At 46.5% G+C, this 20,814-nt stretch overlaps 1 protein-coding gene across 2 annotated transcripts in view; it reads left to right on the plus strand.

Moving 5' to 3' along the window:
* Nucleotides 1-3,892: 3,892 nt before the first annotated feature.
* RFWD3 (ring finger and WD repeat domain 3) overlaps nucleotides 3,893-20,814 on the plus strand; it is a 39,618-nt gene continuing 22,696 nt past the window's right edge. The window contains exons 1-5 of one of the 2 annotated variants that reach the window (XM_043988447.1): nucleotides 3,893-4,046; nucleotides 9,318-9,726; nucleotides 18,609-18,892; nucleotides 19,632-19,726; nucleotides 19,813-20,022. In XM_043988447.1, coding sequence (XP_043844382.1) covers nucleotides 9,320-9,726; nucleotides 18,609-18,892; nucleotides 19,632-19,726; nucleotides 19,813-20,022 — 996 coding nt within the window. In that variant the 5' untranslated portion in view covers nucleotides 3,893-4,046; nucleotides 9,318-9,319. The remainder of the gene's footprint in view (nucleotides 4,047-9,317; nucleotides 9,727-18,608; nucleotides 18,893-19,631; nucleotides 19,727-19,812; nucleotides 20,023-20,814) is intronic. The other variant, XM_043988448.1, reaches the window with a different exon arrangement.

Raw genomic sequence — 20,814 nt, forward strand, 5'->3', positions numbered from 1 at the left:
AAATAGAGGTTAAGTGACTTACCCTAGGTCATACAGCTACTAAGTATCTGAGGCTGGATTTGTCATATTTGTCATATTCCTTGTGGGGCACTAATATTCTATCCCATTCACATACCATAATTTGTTCAGCCATTCCTTAATTGTTGGTCAATTTGCTTTCTTTTTTTTTTGGCTAATAATAATATCAATAACACATTTTATAGCACTTGAAGGTTTGCAAAATGCTTTACAAATATTATCTCATGTGATCCTCACAACAATAACTCTGGCAGGGATGTGCTGTTATTATCCCCGTTTGACAGATGAGGAAACTGTGGTCAGCATTGAGTGGTCTCATGTCTGGGGCCGGATTTGGGATTGGGGCCTCCTGGGTCCAGGGCTGGTGCATTGTCCACTGTGCCACCTAACTAACCCATAATGACATCCTTAAAATAGGGTTGAGGTGTAGGAGAAATAGACTGGGGGAGGGGGAAGGGGAGAAATGGTCTGGGGAGAGGTTGTTCACATGAAGGAAACAAGAAAAAAGCTTATGGAGGGCAGGGGAAGAGGGGGAAGGAATTGGGGAGTGAGTGAACCTTAATATCACCAGAATTGACTCAAAGAAGGACTAACATACATACTCAAGTGGGTATAGTAATATATTTTTGCCCTGAGGGAGGGGAGGAAGATGGTGGGGGGAGAGGGGAAGGAGGGAAGGGCAGATTGGGGGAGAGAGCAGTAAAAAGCAAAATACTTTTTTTTTCCTTTTTTTTAAAAATTAATAAAGTATTTTTTTTCCATTACATGTAAAGATAGTTCTCAACTTTTGTTTATACAAGCTTTACAATTTTAGATTTTTCTCCCTCCCTCCCCTCCCTCCCCCCTCCCCTAGACAGCAGGTAATCTGATATAGGTTTTATATATATATATATATATGTATATATATATATATATATATATACACACACACACACATATATACATATGTACATATATACATATATATACACATAATAACATTAAACATATTTCTGCATTAGTCATGTTATAAGAGAAAAAATCAGAGCAATGATGAAAAACCTCAAAATAGAAAAAAAACAACAGCATCAAAAACAAAAGAAATAGTATGGTTCATTCAGCATCTATACTCCGCAGTTCTATTTTTTTTTTTCTTGGATTTGGAGATCCTCTTCCATCACAAGTTCCCTGGAACTCTTTTGTGCCATTGCATTGGTGAGAAGAATATAGTCCATCACAGTAGATCAACACTCGATGTTGATGATACTGTGTACAATGTTCTTCTGGTTCTGCTCATCTCACTCATCATCAGCTCACGCAAGACCCTCCAGGTTTCTCTGAACTCCTCCTGCTCATCATTTCTTACAGCACAATAGTATTCCATTGTATTCATATACCACAACTTGTCCAGCCATTCCCCAATTGAAGGGCACCCCCTCAACTTCCAATTCCTTGCCACCACGTAAAGGGCAGCTATAAATATTTTTGTACATGTGGGTCCCCTTCCCCCCTCCATGATTTCTTTGGGAAAAAGACCCAAAAGTGGTATTGCTGGGTCAAAGGGTATACACAGCTTCAACGCCCTTTGGGCATAATTCCAAATTGCTCTCCAGAATGGCTGGATCAGCTCACAAAAAAGCAAAATACTTTTGAGGAAGGTAAAGATGTTCTGCATAACTGCACAAGTATGACATTGAATTGCTTGATTTCATAGGGAGGGTTGAGGAGAGAGGGAGGAAGAAAATTTGGAACATAGAATTAGCTCAAAGACCTTAAACTCATCAGAGTTGGCTCATGGAGGGAATAACATTCACACCCAGTTGGGAGGAGTAATCTATTTAACCCTACAGGAAAGTATGAGGGGAAGAGGATAAGGAAGGAAGGGTGGAAAAAAAAAGGGAGTGCAGAGTAGGGGAGGGGACAGTCAGAAGTAAAATACTTTTGAGGAGGAATAGTTTAAAAGAAGATAGAAAATAGAGTAAATATCATGGGAAGGGAATAGGATGGAGGGAAATAGTTATGATGATTGAATATAATGGCAAAACATATGGCACCTACTTTGCAGGGCTAATATGAAGAAAATTCTTTGTCAAGTTTAAGGTACTTTATTTAGGTTATGATGAACAGGATACTATTAGAAAAACCTGGAAAGACCTACATGAACTAAAGCAGAGTGAAATGTACTGTATACAAAATAACAGCAATAGTGGGGGATGATCTGCTGGGAAGCATGTGGTTATTTTCAGCAAGGCAATGGTCCAATATAACCCTGAAGGACTTATGAAAATGGCAACCCATCTACAGAGAAAGAAGTGATAGTATCTGAAAATAGATGGAAACACATTTTTTTTCTTTTCTTTTCTTTTCTTTTTTTTTTTTTTGGTGAGGCGATTGGGGTTGGGTGGCTGGTGGGTGCTGGGTGTCTGAGGCTGGATTTGGGCTCAGGTGCTCCTGGTTCCAGGGCTGGTGATCTGTCCGCTGCGCCACCTAGATGCCCCTGGAAACACATTTAAAAAAAAATTTTTTTTTCTCTTTGACAATTCCTCAGTCTGAAGTTTTAGGAGTTTTTTAGACTGTTTTCTCTCACAACCTAGCTAATGTGGGAATGTTTTCTATGACTACTCATGTATAACTTATTTTGAAATGCTTGAGTTCTAGTGGGTGGGGAGTGGGAATGGAGGAGGAAGAGAAGTTAGAACACAATTTTTTTTTTAATTGATGTTAAAATTTGTTTTTACATATATTTTGGAAAATAAAATTCTATTCAATAAAAAAAATTGCTTCATAGGGTCTGCACAGAGATATTATGTAGATATGATAGATTGTTGCCGAAACAGGAAACTTTGCAAACCTACGACTGAACCCCTGAGGATGGGGCACTCTGACCCAGGAGAGAGACTTATCACTAAACAGCCCAGGAGAGAGAGTCTTATCGCTGAACATCCCAGGAGAAAGATTTATTGCTGAACATACAATATTAATCCAATTACTGCATTTTGCTCAAATTAGATGTCTGTAAAGAGTATCAAAACTGCTTGGTTTCCTAACCTCGGTGTGTCACACCTCCTGGTTGTCCCAGTGAGTGTGGTACACCTTTCTTTCGAAAGAAATAAAATCAGTGCTTTGGCCTCCTTTCTCCTCGAGTCTCTATTACAGGGGTCAGTGGGTGTACTTCCCATCCCATCCCATTCATGTGTGTGTGTGTGTGTGTGTGTGTGTGTGTGTGTGTGTGTGTGTATACACATACACAACTTTCTAATGTTTTACATGAATCCAAAATATTGAGGGGCTTGGGGGAGGCAATCGGAGTTAAGTGACTTGCCCAGAGTCATATGGCTGGAAAGTGTTTGAGGTCGAATTTGAACTCAGTTCCTCCTGACTGCAGGGCCGGCGCTACCTAGCTGCCCCTAAATTGGTTTTTTTTTTTGAATGGAGGTGATGGAAAAATGAGACATACTTTGGGCATTGCTAAAGACTCTGCATATTTGTTTCAAAGTTGTGTTTTTCTTTGGGGGAGGGCGGTTCGGCTAGATGGCCAACTAGGTCTTTGCCAGTTTCAAGGTTCCCCAGGGCCCAGGACACCCAAGATCAACAATTCTGCAACCACACAAATTTTTCGCGCCTAGAAGTTCAAACGAAATGAAGGTGGGATGAGTCCACTTCCGCACAACCTTTTAGGGGGCGGGCTGTAGAATGATGGAAAGATCCGGCCACCAAACGGAAGGAAGTCTCTGAGCTTCTCTCCTTCCTGCCGGACCAGTCTGTGAGGAGCCGCCGGAAGAGCTAATCAGAATGTCGCCGGGACTGACTTCTCCGACCAATGGGAGAAGGGGAGACGGGATTGGCTGGGGACTGGAAACCGTCGTCCAATAGGAGTTGGCGTCAGTGGCGGCAGTGATGGTGGTTGTAGTGGCGGCGGCGGCGGTGAAGGCTCGGCGGCGGCGTCTTCGTGAGGTCCAGGCCTGAGGTAGCCTGAGAGCCCCGAGGAGAGCGGACGCCGTCCGCGGCCGCGGCCCAGGATCCCAACGGCCTCAGTGCGCCGGCGACAGGTATCGAACGGGGCGGAGCGGGGGATTCGGGGGCGCCTTCTGCCCCAGGGCCTGGCGCCTCCCGGCCTCGGCGGTGCGGCCGGCTCCGGACACGGACCCACGGAAGCGGCCACGGTAGGCCTCAGTTTTCGCGTGTGTCAGATGGAGCCGCAGGCCTGGCGGACCCCACGTCCTCTCCCAGCCCGAGCCCCGGTCCCCGGCGGCGCAGGGCAGCCCCGCCTGCGAGGCTCCGTGGGAGGCCGTGGGCCTCCGGAGTGGAAAAACCTGGGTCCAGAACCCCCCGCAGCGGACGCCGGCCATGGGGCCCAGGCCGACCCCGAGCGTTTATTAAGCGCCTCCGGTGTGCGGGGCCTACAAAAAGAGGCAGCAGAACCCCAAAGAGCCAACACCCACCCCTGCCCTCAGAGCTTACAGCCTAACGGGACGGCACAAACGGGGGAGAATCCGAAGGGGTGCGGGCACCCGGAGGAGCCGGGACATGGTGACGGGCACCCAGTGTTCCAGGGAAAGGCGGTGGAGGGTCTCGTGGGAGCGGGGCACTAGGGAGCGGCACAAGACTGGCGAGGTGGGAGGGGTTCCGCTGATAGAGCTGCTATATTCTGAAAATATGTAACAAAAATAAAACACATTATGTGTGTGCGCTTTCTATTTTCGTGGCTTTTCTGTTGGCTCCTGGGGTGGATTGACCTGGGGGTGTTCAGGAAGATCACTGGCCTCCGAGTGATTGGAGAGGGATTAGAGTCTGGAGCCAGAAGCCATTGTAATCGTCTGGGAGTGCATTGAAGCCCCTTTGTCACAAGAGAGAAAAGGATGTCTCTCCCAGAGATGTTGGGGAGATAGAGGGGACAGGACTTGGCCACAGGTTAGAGGCTGCCTGGGAGGTGGTTTGGGGTTCTTATGCCCAAAGAGCTAAAAAACTGCTTATCAGCAATACCACTGATGGGGGATGGAATTAATTGATCAGATTGATCATGAGTCGTCCCAAAAGAATTATAAGACTCAGTGACTCAGTTTCCCAAGTTTTATTGCAATACTGTGAGTGACCACAGGCAGAGCATCATGGAGGTGTCTGGAATAGGGAAAGAAAAGACAGTTATATTTATAGTATGGATAAATTGATTATCAGTCTCATTACAATAATCTCCACCTTAGGGAGATACAGGAGAGGCCTTATTCTAATTTGGAGTTCCTGGGGTCCTAAGACAACCCCCAAGGCGGGTACCTTTTCCCGTGGAGGTGTGTTTTGGGGGTTCACATGTCCTAAGGTGAGCTGGGGACAAATTTGGCCTTTCCTGCTCATGTTACCTCAACTTGCCATGGTCAGATTGTTCCTTCTCATGCCTAGTTTCTGGATATTTTCATTTATCAGTTAGGATTTCTATAGCCTGTCTCTATGTCTTTGTTATAGTTAAGGTCTCTATGACCTGCCTCTTTATGTTCTTGTTGACTTGTATTAATGAAGGCCCAAGTTATCCATTAATCTCTTTCAGAGCTGGGGGTCTGTAAGTTATAGCCTCTCTTGAAGCTGAGATCTAAATTAGACTGTGTGACCCTGGGCAAGTCACTTAATCCTCATGGGGGGTGGGGAATCTAAATTAGAGCTCCGGTCTTGTTTGTCTGTTAACCCTTCCTTTGCTTCCTACATCACCACTGCTAGCTTTATATCCCAAGCACATCCCCAAAAGAGGAAAAGACCTATTTGTACAAAAATACTGATAGCAGCCCCTTTTGTGGTGGCAAAGAATTGGTTCAAATCAAAGGAATGCCCATCCATTGGGGAATGGCTAAACAAGCTGTGGTATATGATGGTGATGGAATATTATTGAGCTATAAGAAACGACAAGCAGGATGATTTCAGAAAGGCCTGGGAAGACTTGTATGAACTGATGTATAGTGAAGTGAGCAGAACCAAAAGAACATTGTGCACAGTGACAGCAATGTTTTTTGATGAAGAACTGTGAATGACCTAACTGTTCTCAGCAATACAATGATCTAAAACAATCCCAAAGGACCATTGATGAAACACACCATCCACCATGACGAACCATGCTGGCCCACTTGTGTGACTGAACTCTAGTAGCATTCAGTTACACCCGGTTCAAAGTGCTGAAGGCTGAGAACTGGCCAAGAGTGATTGCAGTATGACAAAGTGGTAAAGAATAGCATACAGTAGAGGCCACTAGGTGGCGCCATGGTGCACAGAGGGCTGGGCCTGGAGTCAGGAAGACTAGCCTCAGACACTAGCTGTGGAACCCTGGGCAAGTCACTTCTGTAAACTGAGGATACAATAACACCTATTGCATAGGGCTGTTTTGAGAATCAAATGAGATAATTTATGTGAAGCACCTGGCAAACCTTAAATGCTAATGGTTGTTATCATCATTATTATTACATTCAAGACTGAAGAGAGGAAAATTAAGGTTATACAGCTGGGGGGAACAGGCAGGGATGGAGGAATAAAGTCAGAATTAGGACAAAGGTTTATGAGGAATGAGGTCAAGGGGCAGTTGGAAAGGTAGGAATTTGTGATTAGAGAGAGGCATTTCAGAGTTTAAATCATAGATTTAGCACAATTATGGATCATCAAGGATATGACCATCCTGAGATGGAGTGAAGTTTTTTCATAGGAGTTAAAATTGATGACCTGGGAATCCAAACTGTTAGAGATTTCTCTTTATATGTGGAAGACCCCAAGTATCAATCAAAAGAGGAATTTGGATAGAGATGAAGACTGTGAATCCAGTAGTGCATTCCTTGAGAACGCAGGGAGAATTAGCAACAGCAAAGTGGATACTTCTGTGATGATCTGGATAGAGTAAGGTAGACAGACAGATAATAGATCTCAAAGGAAGAAGTTTGCTTAGAGATTATGGAGAAGGGACAGTCTGGAAGTGTTTGTCAGGAGCAAGGATTGTGCTGGCTCCCCTGGCCCAGAGTTTGGGGGATAACAGGAATACCTAATACTCCAGAATGACCATGAATGTAAAATGATTAAAATCTTAAAGTGCTCATAATTTAATGCTTGTGATTTGATGTTTTTAGAGTAAGCTGATTATCTTTCTAAACTTTTGGTTTTGATAAACTCATCATTTCTGCTCTGAAAGCTATAAATTCTGTCATTTGTTCCTGCTTAAGGCATCATGATGAGCCAGCCTCCAAGCCAAGAAGCCTTGGGTTCAAACCCTGCTTCTGAAAGAGATAGCTGTGTGACCTTAGGGTTACTCACTTAAACCTCTCAGTCCTTGAGCCCAGAGGTGTCAAACTTGCTAGAAGTGTGGTCAAGGGGCCTAAAAAATTTTGAGTATAGCCTAAATCAGACAATAATAATTGGGAAATATTGAACCAAAGAAATAAAAGTACTGCACAAAATAGCTAAGTTAATTTATGGTTTTCTAAGTCTTTGTGTGATCTGCGGGGGTCCATTCCTCTTTTGAGGTTGTTAGTGGAAGCAGTTATCTGTCCTCTCCCCACCTCAGCTCCACTTCCCCCCAGTTTTTTAATCTCATGAAATCACAGATTCACTCTCTATCTCCATGCCCAGTTTCTCCTCTTGAGGATTTTGGTTCTCTTTTGAATCATTTTAGTATTTCTTCTTTTTCCATATACTCTTAGGATTCTCCTGGATTCAGTGTTCATGGAGTATCACTTTCCTTGGTATTATATTTGTCAAGAATTTTGTATTCTTTGAAAGTTTAGTATTTATCTTTCCTTCTAGTTTTAGGAGCCTCTCTTTTGATCTGCTCCTGGTTTTTTGTTTTGTTTGTTTTGTTTTGTTTTGCTGGGCAATGAGGGTTAAGTGTCTTGCCCAGGGTCACACAGCTAGTAAGTGTTAAGTGTCTGAGGCCAGATTTGAACTCAGGTACTCCTGACTCCAGGGCTGGTGCTCTATCCACTGTGCCGCCTAGCTGCCCCCTTGATCTGCTGCTGGTTTTTAATTGAATTTTCTTCCTCTTCAGATCTTTGGTTTTACAGGCGTTTTTCCCTTTTCTCCATCACTCATTTTTCAATTCTTTCCCTATTTAATGGCTATACCCCTGGGTTGGAGTGCAAAGTTTCTCCACCTGTCTTCATGTTGGGGGAGTTTCACTGCCTCAGGTCTTCGACTTAAGGAGTGAGCAGAGGGACAGACCTGACATTCCACCTGGTTTTTGATACCCATTCTTCAGGTCCTTGTAGCCATTCCCACTGCTCCCACTTAACATTTCATCACTAGTCATCTACTTTTTCTTCTCTGGCTAAGTCAATATCTGGTCATTTTTGTAGGGCTGGGGAAATGTGGGGAAGGTGTTCTGAACAGTGTCTCTGCAGTTTGGGAGTCTTTAGGAGAGGGACTGTCTCAGCCAGAAGGCAGCCCGATTTCTTCCCACCCTTTCTTCACATGGCCGGGCAGAATTAATATCTGCCTTTCTGGTTGGAGAATGTGCAGGTGTTCTTTGCCGAAGGAGGAGACTCCCATTGTGGGTCCCAAGCACAAGCTCTAGGGGATTGAGAAGATGGTGGCTAGTGGAGGAGGAATGCTGAGAGAGGGCTTTAAGGGTTCAAACTTCCTGTCTGGTATTTATTCCTTTTTTTTTTTTTTTTTTTTTTTAGTGAGGCAATTGGGGTTAAGTGACTTGCCCAGGGTCATAGAGCTAGTAAGTGTTAAGTGTCTGAGGTCGGATTTGAACCAGGTACTCCTGACTCCAGGGCCGGTGCTCTATCCACTGCGCCACCTAGCTGCCCCTGGTATTTATTCCTAAGGCTGTTACTTTGTGAATTCAACTGTCATTGGTCATGTCTGGTGCATCAAAAACACTCCCTTTGGGGCAGCTAGGTGGCACAAGTCACTTAACCTTCATTGCCCCTCCCTCCAAAAATAAAAATAAAGTCACAGTAGCTCTAGGGGGAAAAAAGGGGCAGCTAGGTGGTGCAGTGGATAAAGCACTGGCCCTGGATTCAGGAGGACCTGAGTTCAAATCCAGCCTCAGACACTTAACACTTACTAGCTGTGTGACCCTGGGCAAGTCACTTAACCCCAACTGCCTCACTAAAAACAAAAAACAAAACACTCCCTTTGGCGGTTATCCATCACCTGCCGTCCTGTGGGTCAGTCACTGGTTTAGAAATCAAAGCTGACGCCTTCCATACTGAGCCAGACACAAGGCAGCACAAGCCTCAACTTGAGAGCAGCTCCACAAGACTAGGTTTGGTTGAACCAATGGTGTGGTATTAAGGCTTTCGTCATATGTGCTCTTACCTCATATCTTCTCTTCAATTTTGTTACCTTCCCAGCAATGGCTCAAGAAGCAATGGATGTCGATCTCCAGGTGATAGAAGGTCCTGCCATGGAACACCAGGAGGTGGCATTTGTCGGGCAGGGGGACGCTCCGCTACTTCCTGTTCCTCAGGTGCCTATCGAAGTGATAGAGGAAGTCGTGTCCTCTGGCCTGGACAATGACGACAATGTGGACCTTGGAGCCGCAGCCCCAGAAGACACAGTGGGAGCTGGTGTCAGTCCCCTCCTCCCTGAGTCTGCGCTGAGCTCCGTGAATAACTTTATTGACAGACTACAGCAGCTTCACGGGGTGCTGGGCCTCTGGAGGCAGCCCTCCCAGCAGACCCCACAGTCAGTGCGGACCAGGAGGAGGGCAGTCCGCCTGCAGAGGAGGGCAGGAGGCTCTCAAAGGACTGTGGACTACAGGTAAGAAGCTGGGCCACACCCACACAACCAAAAGTTGAAAGTTTGGGGACGCGTGTGCAAAGATTTTTTTTTTTTCACTCTCTCCACCTGCGGAGACCATCCAGCTTCACACTTTTTGGGCAAAAGAAAATCCATGTGTTTTCAGGTGGGACAAACATATTTGTCTGACAGAGTGTGTCCTGGCACATAATTAGGGTCCGTTTACCAATCCATAGTGCCCAGGGGGCCCAGATTGGTTGGTTTCAGTCAGATTATATTAAATCCTTTAAGTAGCTTGGTATTGTGGGAAGAGTCAGTGAGGTCTGCAGTAAGTCCCAGCCCCATCATGAGGAGCTCTGTTACTTTGGGCCTCTATAAGATAGAGGTAGGAAGATGTCCTGGGTTAAAGTAACACATGTAAAAGTGCTTTGAGGATACAGACCTTTGGTGATCCCTTTTACCCAAGGTCAGGGACCCCCTTTGGGGCAGTCGGGCCAGTGAAGCCTATCAACCCTTTCTCAGAGTCATGTTTTTAAATAATTAATGAAATACTGGTTTTCAGTTAGAAATGAATGAAAATATAAGTTTAATTTTTTTCCTGAAATTTATCTATGAACTCCAGATGAGGACCCCTCACCAAGATGCTATTGTTCCCCTTGCAGGAGTTGATATGTTTCTTATAAAAACTCCTTCCTGGGGCAGCTAGGTGGCGCAGTGGATAGAGCACCGGCCCTGGAGTCAGGAGTACCTGAGTTCAAATCCGGCCTCAGACACTTAATACTTACTAGCTGTGTGACCTTGGGCAAGTCACTTAACCCCAATTGCCTCACTTAAAAAAAAAAACTCCTTCCTAGCTTTAAATTGTAGTCTGTAGAGGTGATGAATTACTTTGTTTAATAATCCCCCAATAGGGCAGCTAGATGGCGCAGTAGTAAAGCACCGGCCCTGGAGTCAGGAGGACCTGAGTTCAAATCTGGCCTCAGACACTTGACACTTACCAGCTGTGTGACCCTGGGCGAGTCACTTAACCCTCAGTGCCCTGCAAAAAAAAAAAATAATAATAATAATAATCCCCCAATAAGTGAGTATGTCCTGTCTCATCATCTTTCAGGGACCCTAAGGCTGGAGGAGAGAGTTTGAGAAAGAAAATTACGTGAGGTTATGAATTAGTTTTGAGTGTATTCTTCAGTATGAAAACATTTCCTGGTCTCTGCACCTGAGCATGTCCAATGAGTTTGAAAATAATTCCCTGTTGTGCCCCTTTGTTTGCACTAGTTTGGCCAAGAAGTAGGGGTTCTATGAGTCCTGATGGGTTATTGTACAGCACGATTGCTGTGGCTGTGCTTTCTGTTTTCTAAGACCTTCCTCTTCCACTTTATTAAGTGATTGCACTTTTGTGTAGGATTCTCACCTTTCTAAAATCCTACCCCGATGCCTCGCTGTGTCATGTGGCTTCATGGAGAGTCCCTGCAGAGCACAGGCTCTGATGGTTCTCTGTGGTACAGAGGCTTCAGGCGTGTGCCTGTTCTCTGGGGATCCGCCTAGCTACATATGGCTGTTCACCGGCAGGCTGGGCTCTTGGTAATGGATTTTATTAGCTGTGGCCATTGACAGGGCGATGGAAGAGGAGGCAGAGGGTGCCAAGAGTCAGGTTGTGAGTGGAAATGAGGCCAGGTTGTCTTAGTAGCTCAGGGAAGGATAAGCCACAGGCTCTTCTGGAAGAAGCGACTCCTGGCAGAGTAGAATATAGTGTGTGTCCCAGACCATGGCATGACGGTGTGCATGTCACCTGTGGCCCTGCTCATGCTAAGTGATTTCAGAAAGACCGCAGGAGAGCTAGCCAGATCCTCAGTGCTAAGCCCCATTGCAGAGGAGGGGGCAGGAGAGACCTTCAGGATAAAGATGGGCCATGGGAAGAGGGTGGTGGGAACTGTTATAAAACATGGAGAAAGACATGAATGAGACCAAAAGCCTCACCCCTCATATATCAAGACAACTTATTTTTTAAAGGAAGCATTAACTATAACTGTATTCAAGAGGATATGGATTTGATTTTTAAAATAATGTGTTTTATTCCAATTACATGTAAAGATAGGATTCGACAATAATTTTTTAAAGATTTTGAGTTCCAAATTCTTCTCCCTTCCCTCCCCCTCCCAAAGACATCAAGCAATCTGATATAGGTTATACATTGCAATCATGTTAAATATATTTCCACATTAGTCATGTTGTGAGAGAAGAATCAGAACAAAAGGGGAAAAAACACAAGAAAGAAGAAACCAAAAAAACAACAACAACAAAAGTGAAAATAGTATACTTTGATCTGCATTCAGACACCATAGCTCTTTTTCTGGATGTGGAGAACATTTTCCATCATGAGTCCTTTGGAATTGTCTTGCATCATTGCACTGTTGAGAAGAGCTGAATCTATCACCGTTGATCATCACACAATGTTACTGTTACTGTGTACAATGTTCTCCTGGTTCTGCTCACTTCACTCAGCATCAGTCTACTGAAGTCTTTCCAGTTTTCCCTGAAATCTGCCTGCTCCTCATTTCTTACAGGCACAGTTGCATTCCATCACCATCATATACCACACCTTGTTCAGCCATTCCCCAATGGATGGGGAATGGGGAATGGCAATGGTATTGCTGGATCAAAGGGTATGCACAGTCCCATAGCCTTTTGGGCATAAAACATATTTGAGATCTACTCCAACAACCTCTCCTGACAGAGATCCTCTTCCTATCCTAAAATTTACCCTTCACGGCTTCCTCTTGTGGGTTTCCTCCATTAAAACTTCTTTGTCAGATTTTCTCCTTAGCTAGCTGAGCAATCAATCAGCAAGTGTTCATGAAGGGCCTGTGCAAGGTGCTGGGGGTACAAAGACCAAAATGAAAGTCCCTGCCCACCAAGAACTTCCATTCCATGAAGGGAGACAACATGTACTAAAATAGCTACACAGTAGATAGAAGGCATCTACTTGGGGTGGCGCAACTATTAAGGCTCGAAAACTTGAGGAGAATTTTGGAGGAAACAAAATGGTTTTGTTTGGGGTGGGGGTGTATATTCCAGACATGAAGATGAGATCTTGGCTGGACTATAAGGTAGGTAAAGAGCAGTAACCAAGTGGAAAGATCAGTTGGAGCAGGCTTGTGAGAGATTCAGAAGCGAAGAAAAAAAGCTCGTGATTGATCCTGAGGCAATAGGGAGCCATTGACAATTACTGAATAGGAGATTGGCATGATTAGACCTTCACTCTAAGAATATTGTTTTGGCAGTCGTGGGGAGAATGCACTGGAGATGAGAGGAACTTGAGGCAGGGAGACCAACTAGGAGACTCTCACAGTAGCCGAGGCAAGAGGTGACAAAGACCTCACAGGTGGTTTCCCTGTGAGTAGAGACAGAGGTGGATTTGAGAAATATTTGTGGAGGTAGAAAATACTGAATTGGGGACTGATTAAAGAGGATTGATCGGAAGTTGTGACCCTAGGGAACAAGTTCTGTTTGGGACATGTTGATTTTGAGATACCTACAAGGTATCCAGGTGTTGTCCAGCAGGCATTTGGTCATAGAGAAAACTGGAACTTTGGGAGAGAGATTAAGGCCAGATTTGTAGATAGGGAAGCTGCTGCTGCTGTTATTCAGTCCAGCAAATTTGAGTCTTCATGACCCTAATTGTGGTTTTCTTGGCAGAGATTCTGGAGCGGTTTGTCATTTCCTTCTCCAGATCATTTTACAGATGAGGAAACCGAGGCAAACAGGGTGAAATGACTTGCCCAGGGTCACCCAGCTAGTGTCTGAGGCCAGATTTGAACTCAGGAAGCTGTCTTCCCCAGCCCAATGCTCTGTGCATTGTGGCGCCCCCTAGCTGCCCATTTCCACCTGAGTACGTAGAGATGAGGACTGAATCTGTGAAAACTAATGTAATAGCAGAGAGAGTTGTAAGACAAGGCTCCCTTCCAGAGCCCTTGGGGACGTGGGTGCATAGGAGGGGGGTGGCACAGGGCGGTGACCTGGTGAAGGCAATGGGGAAGGAACGTTCCACCAGAGGGAAGAAGAATGAAGAGGACGGTGTCGAGAGTATCTGCAGGGAAGGGGTGGTCAGCAGGGGCCACGGCTACACACAGATGAGGAGGAGGGCAAGAGAAGCCCTGGGTATCACTGTTCAGAGATAGCTGGGCTCTGGGATCAGCAGATGAAGCAACAACTGTGGGCAGCTTTTTCTAGGAATTGGTCAAAGGTAGAGGGATATGGGATGATGGTGCGAGGGGTTGATAGGATTAAGAATTTGAAAGATTGGGGCCGCTAGGTGGTGCAGTGTTTAGAGCACGGGCCCTGGAGTCAGGAGGACCTGAGTTCAAATCCGGCCTCAGATGCTTGGGTTCTAGCTGTGTGACCTTGGGCAAGTCACTTAACCCTCATTGCCCGCCCCCCCCCCCCAAAAAAAAAAGAATTGGAAAGATTTGCTCCCGTCAGGTAGGGAAACAGGAAAGAAAAGGTGGGGATGGGGTGGGTGGGAGAGTGATGATTGCTGGGGCCAGCTCCCAGAGAACTTGGGAGGGGCAAAAGAATCCAGAAAAGAGGGTACGTCATAGATGAGGAGGGTTCACAGATCCTCCCGTTCTTCCTGAGATTTAGACTGGACATTGGACAAGACCTCAGGTATCCCATGGTCTGATCCCCTCCCTTGACAGATGAAGTCACTGAGGTCCAGAGAAGAGGTGGGGCTTGGCTGAGCTCCCCCTTCTGAGAGACATCCCCAGCTGTCAGGACTATAAAACAGTCAGGTTGTGTGTAGGCAGAAGTCTGTGAGCTCTCCGTTCACCCTGTTTTACAGATTAGGAAATGGAGATCTAGAGAGCTCACGGCTTGTTACAGGGCACACAGAAGTAGACCTGCAGCTGGAGACCTCTTCCCCTGACGCCCCCAGCCCTGAGCTTCCCATGGAGAAGGCCTTTGGCAGGCTCCAGGTTCCTGTCGTTCTCTGTGCCTTTGGGATCTTTTCAGGCTTTACTGGGCGCTAACCAAGTCTGAGAGTCCCGTGGATCCTTTGTGGACCAGGATGGCCCCAAGGCTTCAGGGCCCTACAAAAGAAGTGAATATCCTGTGCCCTCATATCCTAGCAGAGTATCCAGAGAGCTTTTGACAGATGATGTGCGTTTTTTTAATTCCTTAATTTCCTTACCAGCTCTGTGGGGCAGTCAGGCAGCCAGGTAAGTTTCTAGGTTATTTGCCTCCTGCTTAAGTTTCCACTGTAGGCATAGCCTTCATTTTTGACCCGTCCCCTGGGTCTGGCTGTGTTATAATTGCTGCTTTCTAGCAAAAGGCTGCTAAGTGACTCCCCGGTGGAGCAGAAGCTTCAGGCCTGCTTGCTGCATGACAGTATCCTGAGTGCCACCACACTACACTGGACCTCTGTGGGCCTGGACCTACCCCCTGAAAATGTCTCACTAACTGTTCTCCTCATTGCTACTCCAGCAAAATGAGGAAAGAGGACAGACTGGAGGTTGGGCAGACTTTCTATGACACTTCTCTTTTTCATACTGTGATTTTTAAAATCTAAATGTGTGGTTGCCTTAAATTAGAAGCTTTAGCACCAGTCTTTGGGCATTAAGCATTTATTGCACTTTCTTTTTTTTTTTCCTTTTTAAAAAATTTTTGTGGGGCAATGAGGGTTAAGTGACTTGCCCAAGGTCACACAGCTGGTATGTGTCAAGTGTCTGAGGCCTGAATTGAATTTAGGTCCTCCTGAATCCAAGGCTAGTGCTTTATTCACTGAGCCACCTAGCTGCCTCGCATTAAGCATTTATTAAAGCATACCAGGTATTCACATGGAATTCAGAAAGTTAAGAAAAGGCCTATCTAGCCTAGAGTTACATCCTGGTTTGGTTCTTCCTCAAGTCTTCTGCCACAAGCCTGCTTCAATCATGAACTCCCCAGTAAACTGAATATGGAAGCTTTTTATAGGTCCAGAGCATGGGTGGTCCTTACACACTGCTTCAGACTGACTGGTAGGCTCCAACACTACATGGAAGTTCCAAAGGACTCATGATGGAAAAGGCTCTCCATATCCAGGGTGGGAAAAGGAACTGTGGAATATGGATGCTGATTGGACCATCCTGTTTCTTTTGGTTTGGGTGCCGTCGTTTTGCTTTTTTGAGGTTTTTCCTATTTGCTCTGATTCTTCTCTTATAACATGACTAATGCAGAAATAGGTTTAATGTATGTATATATATATATATATATATATACATATATATATATACATAACCTATAGCAGATTGCCTACTGTCTAGAGGAGGGAGGGAAAGGAGGGAGAAAAATTTGAAATTGGAAATCTTATCTAAACAAATGTTGAAAACTAAAATTAATTAATTAATTAATTTTTTAAGAAAAAGAATGATAGGCATCATCCAGATCCATTGTTCACTGGACTTTTGAAGGTTGTCTCCAGTTAAGTTCAAAGTCTAGCTTCTGAGAACAATACCTTCTTAAGGGCTAGCCAGGTGTGCTTACAATCTAGTTAACCCGAAGTAGGCTAATCAGCAGTTAATCACTTTTACTTAATTCAGTCAGTTTAGATTAATCTCCAGGTGGGCCTTTGAGTATCTGCTAAATCCCATTATTTTATCACACTACCCTCTTCCAACCTATTACCTTTTCAATCCCCTGTTCAAAATTATCCACTCTTTGCCATGCCCCATCAAAACTCCCTTTTTTTTTCCTCAATACATCTCGGCTCAGAAAACAATTTGATTAAACCAGCTTACTATAAAATATGAATAACCAATGGTTTTTCTTAGCCCTCCTAAAGATGTTTTCTTGTTAATGTAAATTGATATAGCTTTAGGTGGTGTGGGGAGGACCTGGAAAGGAAGGGTTCCTTAAATCACATATACTGCCCTGGTTTGCTCCACTTACCCAGGTCCTGGGTAGGAAACAGAATGTTTAAAGTCCCCAGGGCCCTCTCTCTGGCCATGTGCAGCTAAGGGCTGAAATTGGGCAGAATGGATCTGTTCTGATGACTTTGTGAAGAAGTCTGGGTCCATCATCCCAAGGAAATCTGAGCAGCCAGGCCTGCCACAAGGTGAACCCATGGTCCTGGAGTCCCTCCCTCCCTTTTGGATCTCCCTCCTGGGTGGTTATGGGGTGAGGGATGCTGGGGTTTGGGGCCAGTTTGGCTTAAACACCCCCCCTCCCCCCCCACACACACACACGGCTCAGGGGACAAGCTTTCTGTCCCAAACACTTGGACCTTCTGGGTTATGGAGGGAGACCCAATGAGAAGGAATCTCCAAGCAGCTTCCTGTTCCCTTTTGTTCCTCACCCCCCTGGGGCTGCTTGGTTTGCCAGTTTGACCTGCTCACTGTTGATGCCCAGTTGTTCTGCATGTAATTATGGATCAAGTTAATGTAACATTTTATTTAGCTGCAGCACAAAATTCTTCACATGTGCCCAATCTTCATGATTCTGTTGCCTGTGTAACATATTTGTCCCCAACTTAAAACCAAGAGATTCATTGGAAGCTTTTGAAGGTATTTAAGATCTTTATAGAAGGAAAGCTGTATTTAACATGCCTCTGTGTACATGTGTCTGTCTGTGTGATACATGTTCTTCCAAAAATGGGTCTCCTCTTCTGGTTCTCAAGTAGATTATACAAACAAACTCTGTGAATTCTTGGGGGGGGGGCAATGGGGGTTAAGTGACTTGCCCAGGGTCACACAGCTAGTATGTGTCAAGTGACTGAGGCTGGATTTGAACTCAGGCACTCCTGAATCCAGGGCCGGTGCTTTATCCACTGTGCCACCTAGCTGCCCCTGTGAATTCTTTTTTAAGCTTGCCTTTAGCTCAGCTATTTGATTAGGTGCTTGGAAACCCCTAGTTTTCCATTAGAAGCAGAAAGGTGTTAGAAAATGTAATAGGGTGTGGGCAGTGAGGGTTAAGTGACTTGCCCAGGGTCACACAGCTAGTAAGTGTCAAGTGTCTGAGGCTAGATTTGAACTCAGGTCCTCTTGAATCCAAGGCCAGTGCTTTATCTACTGCACCACTTAGCTGCCCCAGTAGATCACTTCTTTCTTTCTTTCTTTCTTTTTTTTTTTTTTTTGGCAGGGCAATGAGGGTTAAGTGACTTGCCCAGGGTCACACAGCTAGTAAGTGTCAAGTGTCTGAGGCTAGATTTGAACTCAGGTCCTCTTGAATCCAAGGCCAGTGCTTTATCTACTGCACCACTTAGCTGCCCCAGTAGATCACTTCTTTCTTTCTTTCTTTCTTTTTTTTTTTTTGGCAGGGCAATGAGGGTTAAGTGACTTGCCTAAGGTCACACAGCTAGTGTCCAGTGTCTGAGGTCAGATTTGAACTCGGGTCCTCCTGAATCCAGGACTGGTGCTTTATCCACTGCACAACCTGGCTGCCCTCAGTGGATCACTTTTTAAGATATTCCCTAGATAATTATTATGAAGTGCTCAGAATGCTTTGGGAAAAAAAGACTGTCAGAAAATATCCAGTTGAATTGGAACATGGGCCCAACTGACAGGAACCTTCATGCTCTTGTCTCATAGCCAGCTGTTTTAGGGACCGCAGGAGGGCAGGAAAGGGACAGAAGACTCCTGGATGCTGTCCCATCTCCTCCATGCCCCACCCCCACCCTGTGCCAATGTGCACTGTGGCTATGTGGCCAGAGACCTCAGCTGGAACAGCTGGGCTGCCAGAGAGCCCCTGGCTCCCAGGCGAGGAGCCCCTGCAGACAGCGCTCGGCCCGTGTGCGTGTCCCGTGTTCAGCTCTGTGAAGGGAACATTAAACACTCCCCTTGACTAAGAACAATGTGGAGGCCTTATCTGAGCACCCAGCTTGGGCAGGGCAAGCGTCTCTCATGCTGTCATGTGGCTGTTTTTCTGTACAGATCCAGGGCACCGCTGGACACATACTTTCGGGTTAACAGGACACAGCCGCTCCAGGCAGCAGACCCACCTACCCCTAACAACGAGGACGATGACCCCGGCTCTGAGGACATCCATGTCTCTGATACGGAAAGTAACAGCTCCAGTGAGGAGGAGGAGGACGAGGAGGAGGACGAGGAAGAGGAGGAGGAGGAGGAAGAGGAAGAAGAGGAGGTGGAGGAGGTGGAGGAGGTGGAGGAGGAGGTGGACGTCCAGGACGAGAACCCAGAGGCTGTTGAGCTTGGAGGTGGGCACTCTCAGGTGTGGGTGGGCAGTGGCCCATCTGGAGTTAGGACAGATGGCCACGAGGTGTGGGGCGTTCCCACTTGTGCTGAGGTCTCATGCTTTCATTCAAGCTCTCCCTATAATAGACGTTCCCAAGTACGTACTTAAGTGGACCTGAGATGGGTTGCATTTGTGGCACACTGACATAATGGGTTCTGCTATGCCTTCTGATGTCATGCCACAGTTTAGAGAGCCAGGAGTGGATACACTCATTCCCTCCCATCTTCTCTGGGCTTCTGACTTGTTTTTATGTGTAGTATTCAAGGATCAAAGTGTTGCCCAGCAGCTGGGGGCTCCTAAGTGTCTCTCCTTTGGTGAATCAGCAAGCTTCTATTTGCACCTGCTATGAACTCAATGCAAATAGGAAGAATGGGGCAGTCCTCAGCCCCGAGGAGCGTCCATCCGGTCTGTAGATGCGTGTGCACACTCACGCATAAAGAGAAGTGGCACAGGTTTGATAGGAGCAGCTGGGGGGAGGAGGGGCCTGACAAGAACGCAAGCCCGGCAGTACAAAAGCAGGGAGATGGAGGGAGGTGTTAGGGAGGTCTGTCTTCATCCAGAGGCCCTGAACTGAGGCAGGGAAGAGAGGGGCGGGATGGAGGTAGGAACAGTGTGCTCCCCAGCCAGCGGGCAGGCTACGTGAGCTGAGGGGCTCCTCTGGGCCCTTGGGTCAGTGATTTCTTCTCTTTGCTCACCTGCAGTTTCTGGAGAGGTTCCTGCGGAGGCTCCTCCGGAAAACCCTTGGGCCCAGCAGGAAGCCACTCCTGCTGCTGGCGCAGAGGCCCCCCTCAAGCAGGTAACACATCTCCTTGGTCTTTCAAAAGAGCAAATGAGGATAGTGCATTAAGCCTCCTAACCCCAGCCTGCCTGACTTCCCTTCAGCAGTCTCCACTGAAGCCTGAGCCCCCCCCTCCACCGCCTGCAGCTGCCACCAGCCCCTCAGAGGAAGAAGAAGGGGACACTTGTGCCATCTGCTTTGAACAGTGGACCAGTGCCGGGGACCACCGGCTCTCTGCGCTGCGATGTGGGCACCTGTTTGGGTACAAGTGCATCTCCAAGTGGCTCAGAGGTCAAGCTGGGAAATGTCCCCAGGTGCGTACCCTCCTTTCCTAGTACACAGGTGTAAAGTCTGCCTGCTTGGTTTGGGGAGAGAGGAGTCAGGAGTTCCCCAGGCCTGCCAAACAGCAGCCTACAAGCACAGGAGGCCCCGTGGGCACCTCCAGAGGTCACACACACCATGCCACCAAGGAGGGCACGAGCCATTCTTTACTTCTCCTGCATGGTAAGCAAGTGTTCTCTTCTGTCCTTGGCCTCCAGAGAAGTGGAGAGCAGTTCTTTGCTTCTTCTTGGATTGATGCTGGGTCGTGCTCCCCATAGAGGCTGCTGCTTCCAAACTTATCTTTCAGGTGATCTTGACTTCTAGTTGGCAGGAAGTGACCTGCTGTGACCCTCATCTCCTTTGTTCTGGAGTCTGAAGAAGGAAGTGCTCCTGTTCCTGGACACATGCCCTTGATCCCATCCCCCACCCCCATTTTCTTCCACAGACTGCAGGCTGCAGCCTCCGGCATTGCTTCTCCCTCTCTGCTGGTTCCTTCCCCACTGCCTGCACATATTCTCAGGTCTCCAGTCATGCCCTGTTCATCTTTCCTCCTTAAAAAGCGTGTCTGTCCTCGCTGCCTGCACAGCTTCATAGTCTGGTTTTCATTCCTGCAGCCCTACCAAAAGGTTTCCAGTGCTCTCAGTTACCAAAGCTGATGACCTTTGTTCAGTCCTCACCCTCCTTGATCTGTCCTCAGCTTTGACAATGTCCCGAGGGCCTCCCTGCTTCCTATATTCTCTCCTTTGCTGCCATTTCTTCAGCCTTCTTTGTTGGGTCACCCTCTA

The sequence above is a fragment of the Dromiciops gliroides genome, chromosome 2, assembly GCF_019393635.1.
Source record: "Dromiciops gliroides isolate mDroGli1 chromosome 2, mDroGli1.pri, whole genome shotgun sequence".
Lineage (NCBI taxonomy): Eukaryota > Metazoa > Chordata > Mammalia > Microbiotheria > Microbiotheriidae > Dromiciops > Dromiciops gliroides.